This window comes from Clinocottus analis, unplaced genomic scaffold, assembly GCF_023055335.1.
Source record: "Clinocottus analis isolate CAN_PGR_092001 unplaced genomic scaffold, fCliAna1.0.p SCAF_20, whole genome shotgun sequence".
Lineage (NCBI taxonomy): Eukaryota > Metazoa > Chordata > Actinopteri > Perciformes > Cottidae > Clinocottus > Clinocottus analis.
The window spans coordinates 2154404-2179403 of NW_027175932.1; the positions used below are offsets into that span (position 1 = coordinate 2154404).

Consider the following 25000-nt stretch of genomic DNA (forward strand, 5'->3'; position numbering starts at 1 on the left):
CTTTTCGCTGCAATATAAAATGATTTAAGTGACATGAAACGAGTAAAAATCTTTAAAATGTCGATAATCTGCAGAATCTGATTCAAACAAATATAAAGTGCAGATAATTTATAGTTTGTGTTATTATACGTATATCTCTGTCACACACACACACACACACACACACACACACACACACACACACACACACACACACACACACACACACACACACGCTGCAACATTAAACCTCATCAGACAAAGCCTTGAGGTTTCTGTTACGAGAGAGAGAGAGAGAGAGAGAGAGAGAGAGAGAGAGAGAGAGAGAGAGAGAGAGAGAGAGAGAGAGAGAGAGAGAGAGAGAGAGAGAGAGAGAGAGAGAGAGAGAGAGAGAGAGAGAGAGAGAGAGCTGACCCACTTCACCCTGAATACATTAATTCTCTTTCTGGGTTTTCATCCTGTCATGAAGTACTTTTACGTGTACTAAAGTACACATTGAAGGTACTTTTACTATCTATTTTTATCTGAACGCTTTAATTCCAAATGACGTCGCAGCTGAAACGATGAGTCGATTATTTGAAAATGTAAAATTCTTTAATTTGTTTAATATTCTTCTCTAACGTGAAGTTTTGCTTCTTCTTTAAATAATTAGTATTTTTAATTAGTATTGTTTAATAGTTTCAGACGGTTGAATAAGAAAAGTCTCACAAACATGTTTCTGTCACACAGTTTGTCCACCAGAGACCTGACGACAACTCCACAGAGTACACAAACCAATGAATACTACTAATATTGTGTCTTTTAGTTGTTGTTTTCTTTCTTTAAGTTGTAGTTTTGTTTCTTTAAGTTGTAGTTTTGTTTCTTTAAGTTGTAGTTTTGTTTCTTTAAGTTGTAGTTTAGTTTCTTTTAGTTGTAGTTTTGTTTCTTTAAGTTGTAGTTTTGTTTCTTTAAGTTGTAGTTTTGTTTCTTTAAGTTGTAGTTTTGTTTCTTTTAGTTGTAGTTTAGTTTCTTTAAGTTGTAGTTTTCTGTCTCTTCGTAGTTGTTTTGTTTCTTTTTCTTTGTTTAGGTTATTTTAAACATGAATATGTTGTGTATTCAGGACTAACACATTAATTAAATCCACCATAAATTCCACGTGTATTGAAGTAACGCATCAGCTCAACCTGCGTGCAGCACCAGAAATTAATCTTTAATATAAATACCAGCACTGTTGCTGCTGTCTGACTTCTGAGTGACTGGTTCCCAGTAATGAGTCAACCAGTGAACCAGTGAACCAGTGAACCAGAGAACCAGTGAACCAGTGCAGATGAGTAACGGCCTCTAACGGCCTGAAGGGCATTTTAAACCAGAACACACACACTCGACACACACTCGCCACACACACAGTCACCGCGCTGCTGGAGAACCTGACGGAGACACAGAGCTCGTTGTGTAGAAATATTGTGTCAACAAAACGAGGTCAAGAGGACAAAAGAGGAAGAAGTTGCTTTGTTTTACAGTTTAATATTTTCTACACAACTGATGAGACAATGGAGCCAACAACAGACACACAACCTCCACAGGAGATGTTTAGTCTCCTTTAGTCGTTGGGTTGTGTCTCTTTGTAGTTGTTTTTTTTTTTAGGAGTTTTGTGTCTTTTAGTAGTAGTTGAGTGTCTCTTTCTAGTAGTTTAGTGTCTCTTTGTAGTAGTTTAGTGTCTCTTTCTAGTAGTTTAGTGTCTCTTTGTAGTAGTTTAGTGTCTCTTTGTGGTATTTTAGTGTCTCTTTCTAGTAGTTTAGTGTCTCTTTGTAGTAGTTTAGTGTCTCTTTGTGGTATTTTAGTCTCTCTTGGTAGTTGTTTTGTCGTCATGTTGTTGTTGTTGTTGTTGTACAGTATAAAGCTACGTTAGATGAATAGTGTGATTAACTGTCGTGTGTACTTTGAGTCGTCTTCGTGTCAAATCAATATTAAAAGAATAAAACCTCTTTGTGAGTCTCATGAGGAGCTGTCACACTGACTGAGACGCTGCTTCACTTTAAACATGGAAAGAGGAGAAGGAAGTAGGAAGTAGGAAGTAGGAAAGGTTGAACGTTGAAACCCGTGTGAGTCTCCTAACAACAGTAACAAGCGTCTCTCTCTCTGCTCTTCCTCTCATTGTGTGTTGACCCAGAGGTCCAGTGTGTCCTCCTGGTGCCTGAACCGGTCCGTCTGCATTGCTGCATTCCTGCAGCCCGGCTCGCTGGCGTCACACACACACGTGAGGAAGCTGCCGAAATCTGTACCGATGCCACTCTGATCCGGATTGTTCAAATGATTTATGAGTTTTCCTCAAACGGACCATCAAAATGTGAGCGAGAGGACTTTTCTGACTCCAGAAAGCCCAAAACATTCATTTATACGTCAATAGAAGTATTATTTATATCATATTTCCCAGAAAAAAAACTTTTTTTTTACCATATATTATTGTTATGTAACGACTGTGCCTTTAAGTTGAATGATTGTAGGGTTGAAACTAAGAATTACTTTCATCTTTAGATGATTAAAAAAGGCGGCAAATACACATTTAAGAAGCTGAAACCAACAAATGTATGATGTGTTTAACTTAATAAATGACATAAACTGTCAAATGTACCTGTAACAGGTAATATGTATCTCTGAGAGTATAAATACTTATTAATGTCAATATAAACCCACACACATGAGCTCAGTGAGGACCTCTGCTCCAAGATATTAATAGATTTACACTCAAACATAGTGCAATTGATCATTTATTTAATGTATAAATGACCAATACTATGCTAAAAAAAGGAAAACGGAATGTTTTGTTGAGTTTTGCCTTAAAAAAATGTCAATTTGAAGCCACTGGATGGAACATTTCCTCATAAGTTGAACCCACACACCCTGCATGAGTCCCTCCAACACCCATCACTCCAGACTCACCTGCACAGGTGACACCCTGCTGGAAGATGTACTTGCAGCACACGTCACACCAGGTGTCCTCGCCTCCGGCCACGAAGGAGTGTCCCTCCCCGGACTCCTGTCTCACCCTGGGGTCCCTCTCTCCGGGGGAGAAGATGGTCCTCACGTCGGGGGGTCTGAAGCCTCTCCTGCGGGCCCGCGGCGGCCCCCCGCTGTGCCCGTCCATCCCCCTGAGGCTCCTCGGTGAGCTCGGCTTCACCTCCCCGCGCCCTCTCTCGCTCCAAGCGGCCTCCGGGGGAGGAGGAAGGTGCGTCCGGACCGCTTTCATGACCGCTGCGCCTTTACCGGTTTTGGAGATCCGCAAATTGGCACCGGGAGGCGGCCAAGTGGCCTCCGGCGTCTCGCTCGTTGCGCCCGCGGATCTGTTGACGTACACAGTGCGCACGGTTAACGGAGACTCATCCGTGACCGAGGAGCGCATGGGGACGTATTTCCGACCCTGGTGGTGCGCGACGTTGAACATGATGTCTCACTCCCTGATACACCTGCGGCTGTCTTGAAGAAGTGACCGACAAGACGTCACCGGTGACACCGACTGGTGAGCCGCGTCCTCCTCTCGGGCGCAGGTGTTTGTGGTGGGTGAAGCAGGTTGAGGCAGTCTTAGGCGTGTGGGGGAACAGGTTGGATCTCATTTCATTGCGAGACACCGATCAGCGGCGGCGTCACGTTGTGGAAAAGAAGCGCACGCCAAACTCCGTTTAGAAAAAGGCGACTTTAAAGATTATTTTAATGTTAGGAAGCAGATTCACGTTTACAACACGATTCAAATAAGTTAATGACTTAATGGGACTGTGGTCTTTGATTCGGCGTAAATTTAATCATTTACAACCCCACGTACAAATTGAGCTCTAACTTTTGTTTCGGACTGGCCTGTTGCTTATTATGCAAAATGATTAAATAATTAACAGTAGAACAAATCTCTAAATTAATATTTAATCAAAGCAAAATGCTGTTACGGATTTAATTTATATGCCGAATTATTCACAATAACTAATACAAGAACGTGTTGTTTGGTGAAACATTAAGAAAATAATTAGAAAATTAAATAGTCGAAAAAGGAAATTAATTATAAAACATTTGAATGGGGTTCAAGACTGCTCGGTCAGTAGAATGCAGTTCCTCATTTGACCACAAGGCGGTGGTCAAGGCCCATAAATGCATTATTTTTTTAATTCTCCAGAAACTACATTGTGCTTTATAATGTCTGTCACAAACAGGAAGGACATTTTAACAATGCAGTTACTAAATTTAAATAATACTTTCCCCGCATGCACAGCCAACATTTACCTTTGCAGCCTTTAAACATAATGTCCTTAATTTATTATTCACTGGTTTATATTCCCAAAGTATATTTATTTACTATAATAATAAACTATAGAATACAATTTTTGAATATCGTAAAAGAAAACATGACTACATCAGTGAAAATCACTTGAAAAAAAGGCACATTTTATTATAATGAATACAATTCATTACAGTCATTTATGCGTAGCAAAATTTACACACACACACACACACACACACATGTTTTTTAAACAGATGAACAACTTGATGCATCCCTCAGAAACAACCAAGAAAACATTAAATTTATTTCCTGAAGTGCAAATAAAAACATGAATAAAATATATATATATATTTCTATTCATGTTTTTTTTTATTATTATATTTTAATTTATTTTGTGTCCACCAATCTCTAGCAGACATTGTGCAGATGTAAAATAACTCAGCAACTCTACATTTCCCTGAAAAAACACAATTATAATTATTATAATTCATGTTTTAAATATGAATCACAGACTAAAGTCGTTGCGTCTTTGGCTCCTCGTCACATAATAATAATTAATGAGAAAAAAACCCGTTTCGTGTGAATCTGAGGTATGTCACTGCTCCTCTTCGTCTTCTCCGTCGCTGTAAAAAGCTTCCTCCTGTTCAAGAGGGAAACGTGATTATTACAAGAAGATGTCCGGGTCCAATGAGGATATTAATCGTTGTTATTATTAATATTATTATTAGTGCTTCACGTACGTATCCGCCCTGCTGCTGAGCCCAGGAGGAGTAGTAGTGCTGCAGGTATCGAGCTCCGTGGTCCAGCAGCCGGTTCCTGGGCAGCGAGGCGACGGCCGCCAGCCGAGTGGTGACCTGCATGAACACATGAACATCACACGTTCACGCGACTTTTACACAACTTCTGGCCTTGAAGTAACCGTTGTCCAGGTGTCCGTGACCGTAGGAACGCCGTGAAGTTGCTCTCACCTCACAGGCGACGGCGATCTGCGTCTTGGGCGACGCTTTGGGCCCCGGGGACTCGGGCCGGCGGCTCTGGAGGCCCATCCTGGTGAGCAGCGTCGTCATCAGCACCCGGAAGAAGCCGTAGTTCCAGAACAGCTCCGAGGCGATCGCAGCGTCCTTCAGCTCCTAAAGACACCAGGAAACTTTACTACAGGGCTCGTTTACTGGTAAACAAACGAAACAACTGAAATATTATTATAATATTTAATATATCTGTTGATACATGAGCTTCAACTTGTCAGCATTGTGTGCATATATCCATTATTATGTGTATACTATGGGAGTAAGTTGTTGTTTTGTGTCTCTTTGTAGTCATTTTGTTTCTTTTAATTGTTTAGTATGTTTTTGTAGTAGTTGTGTGTCTTTTTCACTTCATTTTATAGTTAGATAGAAAGTAAAAATGTCACAAAAATATGATGTTTTAGAGCAGAAATGTGGAACAATTTCACTACTTTCAGTTCATAAACTGACACATATCTGATGAATATAATATTTAATTGCTCATATTAATATCTATCATCTTTGTGAACTCTAGACTTATTAGATACGGTGGCTGACGGGCGCCTGAACCGATATGAGGTCATAAACATGAACGACTTCCTGTAAATAGTCAGGTGATCGAGTGAATGGAGATGAAGAGATGAAGTCGTGGTTTCTTACCGCCTCGTTCAGTTGGTCTCCGGCGGCTCGCAGCAGAAGACCGATCATCTTCTCCACGTTCTCATCTCCATTTTCATCTAAAGAAACAACAAGCGGAGTGAGAGAGTTAGAGGGTTAAAGATTTAAAGGGCCACGACGTACAAAACCATGAAGAATCCTTAAAGACAAGAAAGAAAAAAAAGCCTCACCGTCTGGAGAGTCTGCCTCTACGTCTGGAGGCGTGAACGGGATTTCATCAGCGATCTTCGTCAGTCTATTGGCCGTCTCTTTCAACTCCTCCTCTTCCTCCTTCTCTTCTTCTGCTGCTTCTGAAAGAAATCAAAAAAACAAGTCTGAGCATAGCGAAAAGTTTCAGGCGGTATTTAAATCAGACTCTCCCAAAGAATGAAAACAAGTCATCACACGATCTGTTACGTCAAAGAACCACAGGAATCACGAGAACCACGAGAACCACATGGGGAACCTGCGGATGCTTGTTTACAGAAACATTAAACGCTCTTTAAAAAGCTGAAAAATGTATTTGAACGTTGGCGTGAAGTAACTTTAATACACATTTGATTAAATTTGACTGTTTCATGCCCAAAATGGACTACGTTATAATATCTCGTATTAAATATGATGAAGAGCTCGATGATGAAGTGACTCACCGCGGAAGAAGGCGGCGCTCATCGGTCCACATCGGTCGTCGGCGTCGGGCGACGCCTCCACCGTCGTCGGCGTTTTTCCGTCTTCAGTCTGAGGTTTGATGCAACTAAAAATGTTCCGTCTCAATCGATTCAAGCTCAGTCTCTTCTTCTTTTTCTTCCTCCTCGTCTTCTTCTCCTCCTCTTCCTCCATGTCGGTCTTGTCCGGCGTCTGCAGGGGGGACGACTCGCTCTCCGCGTCGTCGGCGTCTCCTCCGGCCGTCGCAGCCGGTCCTTCCCTCTGCGGCAGCCTCCTCTTGGCGAAGGCCATCAGCAGCCGGAACTCCACAGAGTCCTCCATGCTGTCCGGGTCCGACGGGGGTTTGGGGTCGGTGCCCCCGTTGGGGGTGGACAAGGGGTCGTGGATTTGCACGTGTCCGTTCGCCATGACAGTTTACTATTGATTATGAAAAGAAAAGAGGAAAAAATATTTTTGAATATGAGATTAAACTAAAAAATCATAAATTTCTAGCGTTAATCGTGAATGTGTTCTTAATAAATTGTTACTTTTATGCGTTTTTTTTTAACTTCAAAAAGGAAAAAGTCAGAATACATAATGATGTGTGTGAAACTCAAAGAGGTTAAATAAAAGGTACATTCAATTTAAATCACGAGGAGCGTCTTTATGCCTTCTGTTTAGTGTGATGCTGTTTAGTTATTACTATTTATATTAGTCTGTTAATCCCACAGAAAGGTTGGTTCTCAGATGAGAGTATTGTTAACAACAGGCAATGTTAACTATATCGATATAGGTTAATAATTATACCAAAAATGTTCATACATTATCATAATCTCTTGGTCTATTTCAGTTGAAACCTTCATTAATTAGTCATTTTTGTTCATAAAACGTAAGATAATAGTGAATAATAACATAAAATGATGTCTTTATAAAGCTTTATTGATCATGAGTTACAATCAAAAGCTCAGAATTATTAATGTTATGATTTTAAAAACAAGCAAATCCTCACATTTGAGTGAAAGTTTGGATTTTTAAGCCTGAGAAATGACAAATAATTAATCGATTACTAAATAATTTCCGGTTGATTGCTTTATCCTGTTGAATATATATTTCTGCTGACTGTATTTTCTTGTAATATGTTTTGACGCAATTGTGAAATAAACCTCTTTTCATACTGAATAGCAAAAACAATATGACTGATCGGATCTCTGTTCATGTCTTCATCAGGTTTTATCTTCATTTTAAGTCATTTTTAGACTCAGGTCGCTGTTCATCGCCCTCTCGCGGCGAACAGCGGTAACCAGGAAACTTCTTTAACGTTAGTTCATGTCGAGACTTGACTCTTTAATTAACTTATTAACAACCACTTGTTCTGTACTAAAACACAACTAAATACATCGTGGAATCAAAAAGTAAGTTATTTAACTGTAACACAGCATTTTTAAATCATAAAAGACATTTTAGGTAAGACTGAAAAGTACAAAACTAACCAGGAAATGTACTTTAAACTACTTTAATGTATGTATAATATTTAAAAAACGTAATAAATGAGAGTACTTACGGTCCAGTCGAGTAAAAATAAACACAAACGGACTCCAAGTAGCAGTACCGAGTATAGTGGACTGTAGTGTATAGTCTCTGCCGTCAATGGCTCTTCCTTCGTCTAATTTAAAGACTCGCCGGGTCCAAAGTAGACGACGTGCTCGTGCGTGCTCCATCCTGTGACGCAATGACGTAATGACGCAGGCTCCTGTCAGAGAACGTCAATGTGACAGAAAGTGCATATCTGCTCTTCTTCGTAGTCTTTCTGTTTAAAATCAGCATATATCTTTTTATACTTTTTTTTTTTTAAAGTGTGATCACTTAAATAAAAAATATGATTTATTTATTTTCAGTTAAAAGTTTTGTTTCTAACAAAAATATAAACAATCTCAAACTGAAAGTGAAACCGATGCAGCAAATAAAAAGTTTCAACTTTATTTATTCTAAAATGATAAGTTACTCAAATGTTGTTACAACTGTACAAACTGGCATGCTTTGTCATTATGCCTCTCAAATGTATATATTTATATTTATTTACACACATACACACATTTCTTGTTTTTCTTCTTCCCGTAAACATTTTAAGAGTCCACAGAATTCATCCCAAAGTAAATAGGTGGGGACTTTTTTCTTCTTTGTGATGGAAACTTCCAGAACTTTTTTGTGTTGACTCACAAAAGCCTTTTTCTTTTGTTTTGGATGGTGCGTCAGTGAGATAATAACCTTGTTCAACATCAAAATACTTTCATTTTGGCAGTAACGTTGCAACAGGAAAGAAAAGGGGAAACCGGTAAATTACAAACTAAAAGAAAGAACAAGGAAGTTTACATTCGCGGGGACATTTAATTTAGATGAAAGCATGTTGGGCCCGTGACAAGAGAATCCACGACTTCATCGCTGTCTGAAATCTTCACAAACATTTAAAAACAACTCAAGCGGATCTTGTTTTGAGGTAAATGAGACATGTGATTCCTCAGGCAGGAAGTGACACGTTTCTAAATAACCATGGACATGAGGACTGCTGATGACTCATGACAACACACACACACAAACACACACACAGGTTTACCACGACTCATCAGTGATGAACGGTTGCAAGACTTTATGTCTTTTTAAAGGTCACAAGTGAAAAGGTTGGGAACTGCTGATCTAGAAAACGCCCATTTACACCAGTTAGAAGAAGAAAGAAAGATGGAAGTAATGATAAGAAAAAATACTTTTGGTTTATTAGATCAGAGGTATAAGATGAAATACTCAAAATCATGAGATTAAAAGTCAATTTTATAAGACGGGAAAGTGGAAGTTTTGAGAGAAAAAGACAAAAATGATGAGACAAAAGCCCAAAATCATATGGCGGAAAGTCAAACTTAGGATTCAAAATGTTACAATTATGAGAAGGAAAGTCAAAATTATGAGACAAAAAGTCAAAATTAGGATTAAAAAAAAAATCGAGATTATGAGAAGGAAAGTCAAGATTTTAAGAAGGAAAGTCAAAGTTAGGAGACAAAAAGTCAAAATGTTTTATTTTTTCATCATGACTTTTTATTTTGGATTTTATTTATTAACCCAGTAAACTTGCATCATAATCTAAATACTGAAAAAAAGTCAGCCGACATATTTTATCTGCAATAGTATGGCTACGGATTCTTCCGGTTTAAACGGTTGATGAAGTCCGGAACTTGAAGTCGAGCAAACAGCTTTTGAAGAATGAACTTTAACCTAAATTCCTCTCGGACAAAAAACCTCCTTCAAGTGCTCGAGGGAAAAAACCGCCACGAGAGAACCGGCGCGGCCCGCAGCAAGGAGCTCGTGTTTGACTTCACGAGCGGCCGAGAAACCCGCCAGTGCCGCGTCACATTCCGGAGGTTATTGAACTCAGCGACACGGGGTCAGAGGTCACTTCCTGTTTCAGAGTGAAAAAAAAAGGATCCGGCAAGTTTTAGCTTAGCAGGCAGGTAAATGACGGTGACGTCATCGGGTTTGAGCCGTGAAACGTTTAAAGTGTAAAATGTAAAAGTGTTTTATTTACTGGCAGTAAAGTCACGAGCAGTCAACACACCCTGAATCAACCACTGATGACGATTAAAGGATAGAATAATACATAATAATAAAAAGCTAAAAGCACTTCAGATGTTTAAAGGCAACGTTTCAAACTTGAAACACGATATAACATTTAAAAAATAAGGTTGTTTTAGTTTAAACTTCTTTCTTTTACCTTGATTACTTCCTTCTGTGTGATTCTGAGTGTTTTATTTAAATATTGAAGTCCAGAGGTTGATGGTTTCTGTGTTAACTTCCACATGCAGTTAAAAACAGTCAGAGGGAGTTGACTCCACCGGACTGGCGCCAAAGGGTGAGTAAAACAAACACAACGTAATGACTCCAGAGTGAGAAAAATACCCCAAATCTATTTAAATCCACCTTTACAGGAGCTGTGAGTTGTTTATTTTTAGATATGTGTGGTGTCGCTGTTGACAATCTCATTGATAACACACAATAAATAATAATATATAATATTTAAAAAAAAGAAAAGATGTCCAGTGATTAATATCTGATTGTATTTGTGATATTTTTAGCCGTGCAAAAAACAAAAAATCAAAACGACTATTTGATGAATTGCCGTGAAACTTTGCAAAGACGTTCGTGGTCCCCAGAGGATGAACCCTCTTGAGTTTGGGGGTCATGTGACCTTTCCCTCTAGCGCCACCAAGAGGCTGAAATGTGAACTCTTAGACTGGTTGCCATGAAATCTGGTCCAAAGATGACCGTCCTGCTTCTCGTCTGTCGACCCGAAATACCTTGTTGACATATTTTAAATCATTTTGATGTACTTTATATACTTTACATACATTATGTAGTATTGTGTGTGGGACAGGTGAACTGAAGACATTGTACCTGCTCACTTTACGGCGTCTTTACGTCCAAATGTTTGAATTAAAAAGTGAATTTAAGTGTTTTTGGCTGGAGAGGAAACACACAGTAAGTTCAACTCAAACAAACAGGAAATAATGTCAGAGGCCAAACTACTGCGTCACATCTTCTTTTAACAAATGAATAAAATAAAAACAACAAACTTCAAGTAATCCCATCCTCATCATCCTCAGCATCAGCATCATGAGCAGCAGCAGAAAAATAAGAAATACAAAAAGCAAAAGAAAACCACGCATCCAACTCAAGAGGAACTCAGGTAGAAATCATTTAAAAACTAGAATAAACAACAATAATGCCACCTGTTATGCCGTGAAAGGATAGTAAAGCCTGAGGGCAGGAAGGAGGAGAACGCCATGCAGAAACAAACCATGAGACACGACCGGAGGAAGGGGGCGGAGCTTATGAGTCTTCAAGGCGCAGTCGCAGAAGCTCTGCAGCGTCAACGCGGGAAACATCAAGTCCCAGACGCTGACATGTGGATTTTAGTCAAGTGAGTTTACTCAGATTGACTTTTGTAGAGAATTTAAGACTTTAAATATTTTATTTGCGATTTTTAAAAAAAAAATTCTATCAAATTTTGAAGAAAAAAAAGAAATTTTTATGAATTTTTGAAAAAAAGTCAATTTTTATTTATTTATTTCTCCTTTTTTATTTTGAACTGTTTGACTACAAATAGATAAGAAGCTCATTAAGAGAGAAATGTGTAAATTAAAGCCATGTGAAGAAAACATTTTAACATGTTTTACTGTTTAAGTTTGAATAAAGTTATTATTAGTTAATTTGTTTTCATGTATGTTATGTATAATCAGTGGACTTAGACTAATCAGTGGACTTAGCCTTTAAATGACTAAAATAAACTGTTTACAACACCAGGTGAGCTAATAAATACTATAAAAGTGGAGCATAAATGTTAATTCTTCACTAAAAAATACCATAAAAGGTAAATTTATTAAATATCTTCGGGAGCTTTCAGCCGCATCGAGGATGTGTCTGAAGAAATCTCGCCAGTGAATCATCAGCTGGGTTAAAAAAAGTCAAATAAAACTTCCTGTGTCGGTTTAAATTAGTAAGAAATCCTAAAATGTCATCGATGACTCATAAAGCCTGAGTTTCGATACGTTGAGCAGACGTCTGCGACGGCAACCGAGTCTTTAAAGTATTTAAATGAGTCTTTAAAGTTTTTAAATGTTCCCGAAAAACTACTTTCTATACGGATGTGCAGCTCATAGCAGGTTACATCAAGAGTTCAAACCATCTACATGCACACAAAATAAAAGGAGGAATAAAACAACAAGACAATCATGAAAACAACCGGCGCTGAAGTAAAAAAGAAGAAAAAAAAGCACATTCAATATTCCTCGGTGCTAAACGACTATGTTCAAAACATTAATGTAATGTAAACGATTAATAAACACGCAAAAGACCTCATCTATTCATATTGCATTGAATATGGCTCAGATTGTTCTCTTCTTGGATAGATGCTGCACACACTCACACACGCACACACACACACACACACACACACACACACACGCACACACACGCACACACACACACAGTACAGAGAAAATACTGTTTTTGTTGGACTGATTCTCTTGTCAGGTTTGATATGGAATGAGGAATCATATCACACACAAACACACACACACACACACACACGGACAGACACACACACACAGACACACATGCTGCATGTGAGACGCCTTGTCGGGTCAGGAGTACCAGATACACACTGTGAAAAGTAACATGTGTATTTGTGTTTTGAAACGACTCTTTTTCTAAACAGTCTTTTCCTCCACGATCAGCTGGCTGCATCATGTTGTTATGGTTAGTAGTTAGCATACTGGGCCTCCATACTGGGCCTCCATACTGGGCCTCCATACTGGTCCTCCATACTGGGCCTCCATACTGGGCCTCCATACTGGTCCTCCATACTGGGCCTCCATACTGGTCCTCCATACTGGGTCGATACTGGCCTCGTTGGGTTTTTCAGAACTTACAAAATACAAACAAATCTGGCAACTAAATGCTTTTTAAAGGCAAATGGGAGAACTGTGTTTTCTCTGATTTCCCTCCGGCACGTGAACTAAACCAGTGAAATAAACCAGTAAAATAAACCAGTAAAATAAACCACCGGTTCCCAACACTTTGAACATGTGACACCTTAAAACACGTCGTTATAAAATGGGAGCAGATGAAGTGAAGAGTAATTGTTGGAGTTGTCGGGTTTTTAGATGTCGGAAAAAAGGTCAAAGTATCAAATATTTGGACGCTAACCCAGCGACGCGGATGTTAAACTAGCAACGTGGAAGCTAACCCAGCAACGTGAACGCTAACTCAGCGACTTGGATGCTAAACTAGCGACGTGGAAGCTAACCCAGCAACGTGAACGCTAACTCAGCGACTTGGATGCTAAACTAGCGACGTGGAAGCTAAACCAGCGACTTGGATGCTAAACTAGCGACGTGGAAGCTAAACCAGCGACGTGGACTCTAACCCAGCGACGTGGATGTTAAACTAGCGCGTGGACGCTAACCCATCGACATGGATGTTAAACTAGCGACGTGGATGTTAAACTAGCGACGTGGAAGCTAACCCAGTGACGTGGATGAAACAGCAGGATGGAAACATCAACGTTACATCATTTGGTATGAAAGCAGATTCATGAGAACACAGCACTGTGACTCTGGGAGCAGACACGACACTACATCCATGTAATGTCTTTGGCACACAGGTTTTATGGGGTCGACGGAGTATAAAAACTTAAGTATTTAGGTCGTTTTGATTGTTTCCAACAGAAATATTTGTCTAAAATGCTCATCAACACATTTTCTTACAGAGTGAAAGAACGCTTTTTTCTTAAAATATGAATTGTGACCACAAACAAAACTAAAAACGTGTTTTTTTTCACGAGTTCGGCTCTCCTAGAAACGGCACGAGAACTCACGCCGGCTGCTCAAAGTGCACTTTGCATCCTCCATCGATCAGCACAAGCAATAAATAGAATATGAATAAATAAATACAAATAAATAGTTGACCAGTAAAATCTCCACCGCAGTGCTGAAGCAGTTCCTCCGCTCTTTTCTTTTATACACTTTTCTCTCTCGGACTCGTCTCCACTACGAGTGTGTGCGTGTCCAGAGAGGCAGAGCGGCTGTGAGTGTGTGTGTGTGTATGTGTGTAGGTGTGCGTGTGTGTGTGTGTGCGCCTCAGACAGCCGTCTCCAAGTCCTCGTGGGCAGACGTGCGCTGCTGGGCGTTCAGGAAGGTGGCGAGGTCCGAGTCGCCCTCCGCTTGGTCCGCTGGCGTCTTCCCCTGGTGGACACACACACGGTCACTACGGCACAGAGAGAGAGAGGAGCGCAGGGCTGCAACTACGTGCTGAGACAACAACAATAACAACAACACTTTACTAAGGAGAAAACAAAGGAAAGCAGACGAATCCTCACTTTACAGAAGCAGAATCTGTGAATATTTTTGTCGTTTTGCTTTAAAATAACTCACAAATGTTGCGGATTCATTTCTTGTCATGTGTGTTTTTTTGTCTTTAACAACTTTATTGTGAGACCTTCGGCCTTCATCACGGTCATCAGACATTAACCCCTTCAACACCGCCTCTTTTCTCTCTCTCTCTCTCTCTCTCTCGCTCTCTTTCTCTCTCTCTCTGAAAATCACAAATGCAGCTGTTGTCCTCGATCCTGATCCTTCAATTAACTTTATTGACAAGATGCAAGCGTGACGATAATTGGGTCCCGTCAGCTTCAACCACGCAGAGGCTCCTCTCACTTGTGAAACAGACGCTCTGTTTATTCACGTTGCTACCTTCACATTTCTCCAACGTGTCTTTCACACGATGGTAAAGGGAGGTGTTTTGACAGCTGGTGAATCCAGAACCAACAAACAAACCAACAAACAAACAAACAGAGTGAGACGGATCAGCCGCTGTCAGGTCAGGACATCCTCCTGCACCGACGGACACACCCCGGAGGCCTGTGGGGATTATCTACAAGTCACGCTGCTCCTCCTGGTATGACTCAGCAGCGTTTACGGGAAGTGTGTCTACAGCGTGTGTGTGTGAGAATGTGTGTGAGTGTGTGTGTTTACCTGAAAGTTGGTCTTTTCGAGCGACGCTCCGGCCTCCACCAGCAACCGACACACGGCATGCTGCTTCTGGGAGGCTGCTTTGTGCAAGGCAGTGTCCCCTCTACACACACACACACACACACACACACACACACACACACACACACACACACACACACACACACACACACACACACACACACACACACACACATCAGATAAGCAGGACGTTCACATTGTCACAACGACCGCAGCCGTCATTTACAGGTAAAGATTGCTGACGTGAAACAGAAAGCATCAAAAACAGACACAGCAGATAAAGAAAGATTAATCACGCTATTAAAGCAGGTGACTTTTACAATAATCTGATAACAAGTACACACACACACACAGTATATTTACATACACATACACAACTGAAACAAAAGTAGTCGACATACTTCTCTCTGTCGGTCAAATCCAGAAGAACCTTCGAGCCTGAAGATGAAAAAACAAGAAAATCAGGTTTTCGATTTTATTCTTTTTTTTCCATTTTTTTTAAATTTACAAGAAACGATGATTATTGAAGGAAACACACATTTATTTATCTTAAATTAGTACTTGAAACACATGCTATACACGGCTTTAACATACATTCTTCTCCCTCGGCGAGTGGCTACAGTGACAGAAAGAAAGCCGTGCGCCGGCCCTTTAAGACCCCCCCCCCCCCTCCACACACACACACACACATGCACCTGCATGCACGTCCTGCAGCGTCTCACCCTGCTGCAGAATGAAGGCCACCAGGTCGGCGTGTCCGCTGTGAGCAGCTATGTGCAGCGCCGAGCAGCCTCTGGAGTCTCTCACCAACAAGCTGACGCCGCGGCGCACACACTCCGACAGCTGGAGAGCGGAAGCAGACGCGTTTACAGCTTTTTTATTATTTAATAGTTTACAGTGAAACAGCGAAGAAAGAGTCGCAGATTTGATGGGACAGATTTTACTTTACCATGGACAGATCTCCGGTGCTGGCAGCCGTCAACAGAGCTGGAGACACACACACAGACACACACCAGCATCAAGTGAGATTAAAGCTGCAGAACCAGGCGGCCATCTTCCTCTTTTTCAAAACCTCTCTCCCTCCGTGCGGCGGGACGATGACTAACTGTGAATAAAGTTATTTTTCTGAGGTGTTAATAACCAACAAGTAGCTTCTTGTGTTCTTTTATCCTCTTTTGAGCTTTCAGTTTCACCGTCTGTCCGTGTTTTGTGCAGACGAACGAACATTTTTGCTCAAAAAATGAACTCAAAGTAACTAAAAGTTTTAGTCAAACGCACCAACATCAGTGTGTGTAATCTAATTTTACTCCACAACTCGTGTGACTGTGTGCTTCCCAAAAATACTGAGTCAGCTTTTGCATTTCTCGGCAGTATCATCTTCAAATCTGATTTTTTTATGACCAGATTGTGTGTGTGTGTGTGTGTGTGTGTGTGTGTGTGTGTGTGTGTGTGTGTGTGTATGTCACTCTCTTTGCTGTGCAGGGTAAACTGAAAGTAGACAAACAAACATGCCGGGTCACGCAAGGATGATGAGCAGCAACGGGGTTAGTCTCGGGTGTGAGTTCAAACCCGGAGAGTCCCGGGAACCACAATGACTTTGTTATTCAGGAGGAAAAAGCCTCCAACTCCTCACACACACACCAAGAGACTCACAGCTGCTCTGAAAAACATCTGCAAAGCCCTCAGAGGACGTTAAGATTTCATCTAGCAAGAGGAAGAAGTGTTCTTCCAGATGGAAGCCTGGCCTTTGACCCTTTGACAGCGAGGCTCGATTTGAAGCTAAAGAAATGGAGAAATCCAGCATTTCTTATGTTTCTCGTCTTATTAATGAACTAACAGATGATTACAACGTTTATTATAGTTTCTAAAGTTATGATACGCTCAGAAATACCAGTTTATATACATTTAAGAGGTGTGTATGTGTGTTCTACCTTGTTCGTCGGGGGTCAAGGAAACACTGCAAATAAAAATGACAGAAGGAATTAAAATGTGAAGTAAAACTTTTTCAATCTTTTAATTTTCAAACAGACTTTTAGTCTTTCATAGTTTCCTAATTTTTGTTGTCTATATGTTATATGTTGGTCTCTTTTTAAACTGTTCTGCACTTTATTATTAACATACTTTATATATATATATATATATATATATATATATATATATATATATATATATATATATATATATAGTTTTTAGCTATATCTGCTGACGTACCCGGCGGTCGGCTCCACCACCAGGTCGGGCATCGCGGCGGACGAGCCTTGGTTCCCCGTCGGCGCCTCGTGGTCCAGGATGAACACCTCGTCCTGACAGATCTCCGTCACAAAGTGGAGGTGCTCCTACACACACACAGACACACACACACAGATGTTCAGCAGAGGCTCAGGTGAGCTCATGGTCCCAGCAGCAGCAGCAGCAGCTGACTCACCTGAGCTTTGTCGATGCGGTAGAAGCGATCAGCTGACGTCGCTGCGGAGAAGAAACATGCGTCAACACAACAGGAAGGGCTTGTTCATCACTTCCTTTAGAGCAGCAGACAACAACATGACACTGTAGACACACAAACACACACACACACACGCTTGTGTCTGTTTGCGTCTCGGTCACTCACAGTCCAAGAAGCTCCAGTTGGGAGAGAGTCTACTGGTGGAACTGGTCCGGGGGACGCCTCGGCTCTCGTCCTGCAGACAGAGAGGTCAGACACTCTTCATCATCATCATCATCATCATCATCATCATCACTTCAGGCAACACTTCACACAGGAGGGAAAGAGCAGGAGAGCAATCCAGACACAGGAACATGTATTATTGAGGATTGATTAATAAACAATAAATAGCGAGACAGACAATCAGGACCAAGAGTTTAAACTAGTGTGAGACTCACTACAGCTATTAAATATCATTATTATATTAATGTTTATATGTTTTATCAGTGTGGTATGGGAGGGATTTACTCAACACGGGTGTCAGTCTGTAAAAACCTGCATTTCATTTGTTGTTTTAAACTCGTTTTTAGGTGAATTCCTTATTATAAAGTCATATATATGAAACAGGGTCTAAGTACTGTTAAAAAAAGGGCATATTTAGATGTAAATGATGTAAGAAATTACTTGAAAACCCAACTTTTTCCTGCAGAAAGACACCCAAAAGTGGTATACCTGATAGTGCACTCTGTGGCCAGTAGATGGCGCCTGGTGTAAGTCCTAGCAAGCACAGCAAGACAGGTTTCAAGGTTAACAAACAGCCAAAGCATTTACATCCAAAAAAAAAAACGTCCACAGATGTTAGCCCGGTTAGCTTCCCACGAGGGACAACGCAGCTCAAAAAAAAAAAGAAAGCTCAGCTCTCCCAGCGGTGACGGACGCTCAATCCGTCTATAAATAACGCCGCGAAAGCGTCATGAAATAATGATGAAGAGGGGAGAAAACGAAGAGAATGGAGGTGATGGTGAGTATTAAAGGATGGAGGTAGGGTGGGATCTTGCCTCTTGCAGTCGGTCGATGTACAGTCGGCATGTCTCCAGGTCGCAGTCGCCCCTCACCACCACAATGCCCACCGGGATGGCTGCACACACACACAAAACACACACTTTAGACCTTTATGCATTGAAACAAGTAGGTTAAACCGGGATTAGCTGCTTTTTTTCTGTGTGCGGCTGCATTTATAGATGTTTAATCTTTTATTTATGTTCATTTGTCGCCGTTTGCGTCCACCTGAGCAATCTTTGTCTAATATTCACTCTCTTTTAGCTCAGATTAAAAGGTCCTTGAGGGAAATATCAGCCTCTCCAGCTGCTAAACGCTCCACTATGTTCACCAACTAGTCTTCAAACTATCAAGACTTTATCATAAAGACTTTATTCACGTGACATTTGACCTTTAGGAGCAGTGAGCATTGTATCTCTCATTAGTGACAGGCAAAACATTTGGTATTAGATATTTATTTACATGTTTCTACCATTTGTTCGTATATTCCACTGTTTTTGTGCACATAAGACCTTTCGTAAACTAATTTTAAGCACCAAAACAGTTCATCCACATGAGGAAAGTTATGTTTTCACAAGAGATATGAAGAATTTCCACAATCCAGATGACATTTTTTCAACTTTAGGGACATAATATCTCTTTGAGGACAATGCTGCATTGTTATATAGAGAGCTGAGACATGGGAATGTAACTCATAAGCAAGTGCCTTTAGGCCTCATTTTCTCTATTTAAGTGAACACACACACACACTTACAGATGTCTCGTAGCCGCTCCTTGTCGTACTGCAGGCGGTCGTACTCGTGGAGGCTGATCCGATTCACTCGAAGACGCAGACGATCTGGAACTGCGTGAGGACTAGAAAGAAAAAACGTGCATGTACACACACACCCACACAATTCAGACAATGATAAGGACACACACACCACACGTATGCATGCATGCACACACACAGACACGCAGCACGTATCAAAAACAAGACTCGGCAGCTTTTTTTTTTGCAAGATATTGACATTTAATTTCTGTTTTTCTTCTCACAGAGCTCAGGTTTTAAGAGTCTAACTGGCGCTCGGTCGTCCTCCTGCGAGCCGGCGGCGGGTTTTTAAGTCAATGTTTGTGAATGTCGACGTGGGTGAAAAACAAAAACAACGTGCAAGGAAACACGGCAATAGAGCTCCCTGTCGACCGGCTCGAGATCTTACCTGTAAAGCAACAGAACGGAGTCAAATTAAAGGACTTTGAACTCAGCTTTTGTTCTTCTTAGTCACAGCTGAGGCAGAATTTAGAGAACAGCTTTTATTTTGGGGGCGTGGACATCGAGTGAGAACGAAGGAGAGGTGCAGGAATAATAAGCTCGAGGTGAAGTTCAAGGTCAAAGGACGACAGCGGGAAGAAAAACGACACGACACACACGCACATTTAGAAGTGAGGAGACTTTCAGCATGCGGCCATTCTTTCTCTCTCTCACTCTCTCTCTCTCTCTCTCACACACACACACACACACACACACACACACACACACACACTCTGTCTCTCTCACTCTTTCTATGAGTTTTCGAAGCCAACAGGTACACAAATTCAAAGTTCAAAGTTAGCTTAGGGGGCGCTCATGTTGTTGCACAAGTTGTAGAGATTTATTTTATATATTTGACTTAATGTTTGGAGAAAAAAAGGACACAAATTTAATTTTAAAAAAAACCTTAAAAACCTACGATATTTTTGATAATTCATCCAAAAAAAACTATTGCTGGTTCCAGCTTGAGGATTGTAAAGTTTTAACATAAATAACAATCAATTTAAAGCTTTCTGCCTCTGAGTCTTGTAACTATTTTGACATTTTATACACAAGTTGATAAACTTTACTGACTTGTTGATCACTTAAATGATTACAAATATAAATACTGCAGCCCTAAGATCCAATTCAAGGAATCAAAAGGTTTATTTGTCACATACACACAAGCAAATTATGTCATGAAAGTTCCCCTAAAAGACAAAAAACAACGTGTTAAAACAACACAACGTGTTAAAACAACACAATGTGTGAGACAAGACAACTAGATGACAGGCAGTTAAATGAAATGAAGCAACATGTGAGTTCTTTGGATGAAAACAGCGACAGGTTTTCAGTGTCGAGGAATGAAATGTTGGTTGAAACACAAACGGACAAAAGTTGACGACAACTCACTCGTTCACAAACGCACAAACACACACGGGAACATTCAGTGACACAGGGCTCAGGTACTTACACAGAGAAGGAGTCGGGGGGAGCAGAGAGGCGGCGCAGATCAGCTGCACACACCTTCTGAATACTACGGCCACACACACACACACACACACACACACACACACACACACACACACACACACACACACACACACACACACACACACACACAGAGAAGAGAGGAGGAACATGAGGAGGTGAAGAGAGGAGTCAATGAAGAGGGGAGAGAAGGAGGAAAGAAGGAGAACGGAAGAAGAGGTGGGGAGAGGAAGCGAGAATGTGAGGAGAGGATGAGAGAAGGAGACGAGGTGGGGAGAAGAAGAGGAGAGGTGAAGAGAGGAGGAGAGGAGGTGGGAAGAGGAAGGGGATGGGAAGAAAGGAGGAGAAGAGGAGAGCGGAAGATGAGGTGAGGAGAGGAATAAAGGATGTGAGAGGAGAAAGAAGAGGAAGAGGGGAGGAAGAAAAGAGGTGGGGAGAGGAAGAGAGGAGGAGAGGAGGAAGAGAGAATGAGAGGAGGAAGAGAGGGAGTGGGTTAAGGAAAGGAGTAGATGAAGGGGGAGAGAAGGAGGAAGCAAGACAAGATGAGGAGAGAAGAGGAAGAGAGGATCAGAGGAGGTGGGGGGGAGTGGGTGAGTCAAGGAGAGGAAGAGAGGAAAAGGAAACAAGGGATGAGACAATGAAACAAGGAGGAAAAAAAGTAAATAAAAGGGGGGGAGACAAAAGTAGGGGAGGAAAGAAATAAACAAGAGAAGAAGGAAACAAAAGAAAATAATAAACAATCAAAGAGATTACAGACGAGTGTCGGCAGCAACAAGAAGAGGAGGAACAGACGAAGAAGAGCTCAGAGGTAAGTGGACACAGCAGTACATCAAGCAGACAATACTGCAGGAACTACAAAGTACTCCTTATTTACTGCGTACGTGCAAGAGAAGAGACCCACACATATATATATATATAAACACAAAAGTATACATGGAGAAGTATTAGCGCTTCAGGGATAGAGGAGTGTTAGAAGCAGATGTGTTTAAACAGCCAAGTGCTCTTCTTAAAGGGCCAGCGCGTGTTTACACAGGGAGGCGCTGAGCCATCACTTCACTTCTAGATGTGTCATTGAATCCACGCGGCCATCTTTTTAAGTAACATCTTCATTTCAGGTTTACTTGTGATGGGAGTATTTGTTTTTTTAGGGTGGTATTCCTACTTTTAATTAAGTAAAAAGGGAACAAGAGTACTTCTCCTGCTCTCCTCCCTGATGGAAATCAATAAACGTCTCCTTCTCGTCTGACATCGCCACACCGTGTAACATGTCAGCGTGTCTCTCTGGTGCTTTTGTCTTGATTAAATCGAACATACACCACACACACACGCACACACTTTTTTTATTTGGCGGTTTTGGCGCTCTGACGGGAGATGTGGGACACGGAGAGGAGTGAATGTCAGCTCCCACTAAACAGATTGTATGACTCACTCAGTGCAACCCGGGCTTTTACAACACTGCTGGCCTAGTTCCTCTATCTGTGTGTGTGTGTGTGTGTGTGTGTGTGTGTGCATGTGTGACTCACTCGTTCAGCAGGGGCACAGAGGTGCGTCTCTTGCTCTTCTGGACCATGTTGGCCTGATTTCGGAGGGAGATGCGGAGGGTGGAGGGAGCGAGTCGACACGGCTCACCGTCCACCTACACACACACACACACACACACACACACACACACACACACACACACACACACACACACACACACACACACCTTGTTGTAATACAATACACCTGTAGCTCAGTTTGAGGGAAATAAACATGCTTTTACAGCGAAAAAATAGGTAAAAACACAATAAAAAAAACATTTATAAAAGGTATAATGTAACTTTTCTGCATTTAAATGTCTAAAAACGACTATGTTGTGTATTTTCTAGAGTTGTGTAATTAAGAACGTTCAAACATGTGTAAAAGTTTGAAAGCAGTCAAAAGACTTTTTTATTAAGAGTGTTTTTTTGCTGATGGTGCACATTTATATACATATGCACGCCGTTTTAAATCCTAACTGTATTACTTCTCACCTGCACAGGTACAGTCTTGAAGGTAGTGAGGACGACTTCTCTGCACTGGTGCAACCTCTCTCCGTGACCGCCGACCTGTAGCGCCGCCTGGTGGACAAACGGTGGGATTTACAGCAACATTTCATTCAATCCTTCCACATTGTTTCTCTCTTCTCCACTCATGAGTGAGTGATTCATGCGTTCATCTCACCAACGAGGCCACGGTGAAGCCAATGACCTCGATGCAGCCGTCGTCGTGCCGCTGCGGCTCAAAGTCCCGGTGGTCGCCCGTGTTTCCCCACGGCATGGTGCCGGCACAGTACCTGGAGGAGATATTTAAATATGCGATTTGGTTTTGATCTTGTAAGATTTTTCTCTTACAGATTCTGAAAGATTCACTTCACTATTTTGCCTTTTTCTTCATGTTTTTAACGTAACTGTGTGTATCTGTGTAACATAACCAACCTGGGAATGTTCAGGAACACAATGCACTGGAACTTCAGCTCCTGGATCTTAGGAGTGAGGTCGGTGCCATCGCACTGAGGGAGACGGACACAAAGTTAGACGTCGACCGGCTGTTGGCTAAACGGGATGTGCGCCCTCGAGCACGAACTCCTTCTGACTTTACTCGACAAAACAAACTGGTTTTCACTCTCAGATCCGCCGCTCGCTCGCTTCGGGTTTTACGAGGTTCTCTCTCGGTTCTCCGTTTCTCTACTCTCAGTTTGAGCTCTTCAACCTGATGTGAAGCGCTGCAGAGTTACAGGTCAAAGGTCGCGTCAGAGGAGTGGGGAGGATCACCTGAGGCATAATGTGTGGTCAGCAACGTTTATTCATATATCTTCAGCTAAATATTATCTATTCTGGTGATGTTATTTATTTTTATTATTGTGGATAAATCCAATAAAAAACACCAGAACCAACATTGTTTGTATTTAGCAGTTTAGTAGATTAGTATTGTGTTTTATATATTGCTAATGGTGTCTAAAAACTATTAAAAAAACACATTATTGAGCCTCATTGTTGTACTGGTAGTGATGATAATAATAATAATAATAATAATAATAATAATAATAATAATAATAATAATAATAATAATAATATTCAAAAGATTTTTTTTGAAGAAATAACTTTTAAAAAGGGAAAGTATATAATAAAAATATAGAACATTGCCAACCCTTAGTAGTAAGTATTAGCTTTGCTAACTCAATTAGCTAGCGTTAGCGCATGACATGTAAACAGATGCGGTCCTCTGAGGAGGAAGAGAAAAAACATAATATAATGAACTAGAACATCCCAATAAAGGCAATCACATGGATATTGTAGTACTTGATTAAACGATAAGCCAATCAATTAGTCAATTTATGGAAAAATAATCACTTTTTTAAAGCAAAAATGCTTTACCAGTTTCTGAAACATGGATATTTTTTAATGTTTTGTTAAACTTCTATGACGGTTTAACAAAACATCTCTGTGTTTTGGACTGATAATAAACCATAGAATGGTATTTAAATATGTTCAATTTAACGGAGTAATCAAGAAAAAAGGCGGCAAGAATCCTGAATGAGCACGCAAGGACGCGAGAACGCGAGGTCAGGAAGGATTCAATGTCCCGCTGAAGGACACTCCAGCACGGCGGATGTTAAAAGAGGAGTTGAAGGACGGCCTTTTTAATCACCCGGCCGACCTGCCGCCTCGACATGTCGACATGGAAAACGATACAGATGGAGAGAGAGAGAGAGAGAGAGAGAGAGAGAGAGAGAGAGAGAGAGAGAGAGAGAGAGAGAGAGAGAGAGAGAGAGAGAGAGAGATGGAGTGTGTTAACACTCACCACCACTCTGACGTGCTTGGACAAATCCCTCGAGCTCCTCTGGAGGAAATCTGAGAACGCGGCCTGGAAGGACACGACAACACACACACACACACACACACACACACGCACGCACGCACACCCGACACACACACACACAAACAGAGAAAAGCGAACCCAATCAAACAGAATTACAGTTCATTACATTTCCCTCGTTAAATAGAGATAACTCATGCGCGCTTCCTCTCAGACTCCCACCCATCGTTTATTGCTCACATCCCTCATTCTTTACAGAACGTTGCTCGTTTAAAAAACAAGTTAACAGACTTAATC

At 41.1% G+C, this 25000-nt stretch overlaps 2 protein-coding genes across 12 annotated transcripts in view; both read right to left on the reverse strand.

Annotated features, from left to right (window-relative positions):
• Positions 1–4572: 4572 nt before the first annotated feature.
• si:ch211-218c6.8 (apoptosis facilitator Bcl-2-like protein 14) lies at positions 4573–8181 on the reverse strand. The gene is made up of 7 exons (XM_068586850.1): positions 8090–8181; positions 6534–6966; positions 6075–6194; positions 5887–5963; positions 5191–5352; positions 4963–5076; positions 4573–4862 (listed from the first exon to the last, which is right to left on the reverse strand). The coding sequence occupies exons 2-7, from the start codon at positions 6955–6957 to the stop codon at positions 4818–4820; spliced, it is 942 nt and encodes a 313-aa protein (XP_068442951.1). The 5' UTR covers positions 6958–6966; positions 8090–8181; the 3' UTR covers positions 4573–4817.
• Positions 8182–11094: 2913 nt separating this feature from the next.
• dgki (diacylglycerol kinase, iota) overlaps positions 11095–25000 on the reverse strand; it is a 51240-nt gene continuing 37334 nt past the window's right edge. For 5 of the 11 annotated variants that reach the window (XM_068586666.1, XM_068586664.1, XM_068586665.1 and 2 more), the window contains exons 17-34: positions 24689–24751; positions 23323–23396; positions 23069–23180; positions 22879–22965; positions 22387–22499; positions 20847–20909; positions 19358–19458; positions 18603–18682; positions 18277–18321; positions 17731–17800; positions 17548–17588; positions 17334–17458; positions 17054–17079; positions 16072–16109; positions 15818–15965; positions 15524–15560; positions 15105–15204; positions 11095–14315 (exon numbers count right to left, since the gene is read on the reverse strand). In XM_068586666.1, the coding sequence (XP_068442767.1) occupies positions 14211–14315; positions 15105–15204; positions 15524–15560; positions 15818–15965; positions 16072–16109; positions 17054–17079; positions 17334–17458; positions 17548–17588; positions 17731–17800; positions 18277–18321; positions 18603–18682; positions 19358–19458; positions 20847–20909; positions 22387–22499; positions 22879–22965; positions 23069–23180; positions 23323–23396; positions 24689–24751 (1428 nt within the window). In that variant the 3' untranslated portion in view covers positions 11095–14210. Of the gene's footprint in view, positions 14338–14782; positions 14991–15104; positions 15205–15523; positions 15561–15817; positions 15966–16071; positions 16110–17053; positions 17080–17333; positions 17459–17547; positions 17589–17730; positions 17801–18276; positions 18322–18602; positions 18683–19357; positions 19459–20846; positions 20910–22386; positions 22500–22878; positions 22966–23068; positions 23181–23322; positions 23397–24688; positions 24752–25000 lie in introns of those variants that run through there. The other 6 variants (XM_068586672.1, XM_068586671.1, XR_011078043.1 and 3 more) reach the window with 5 other exon arrangements.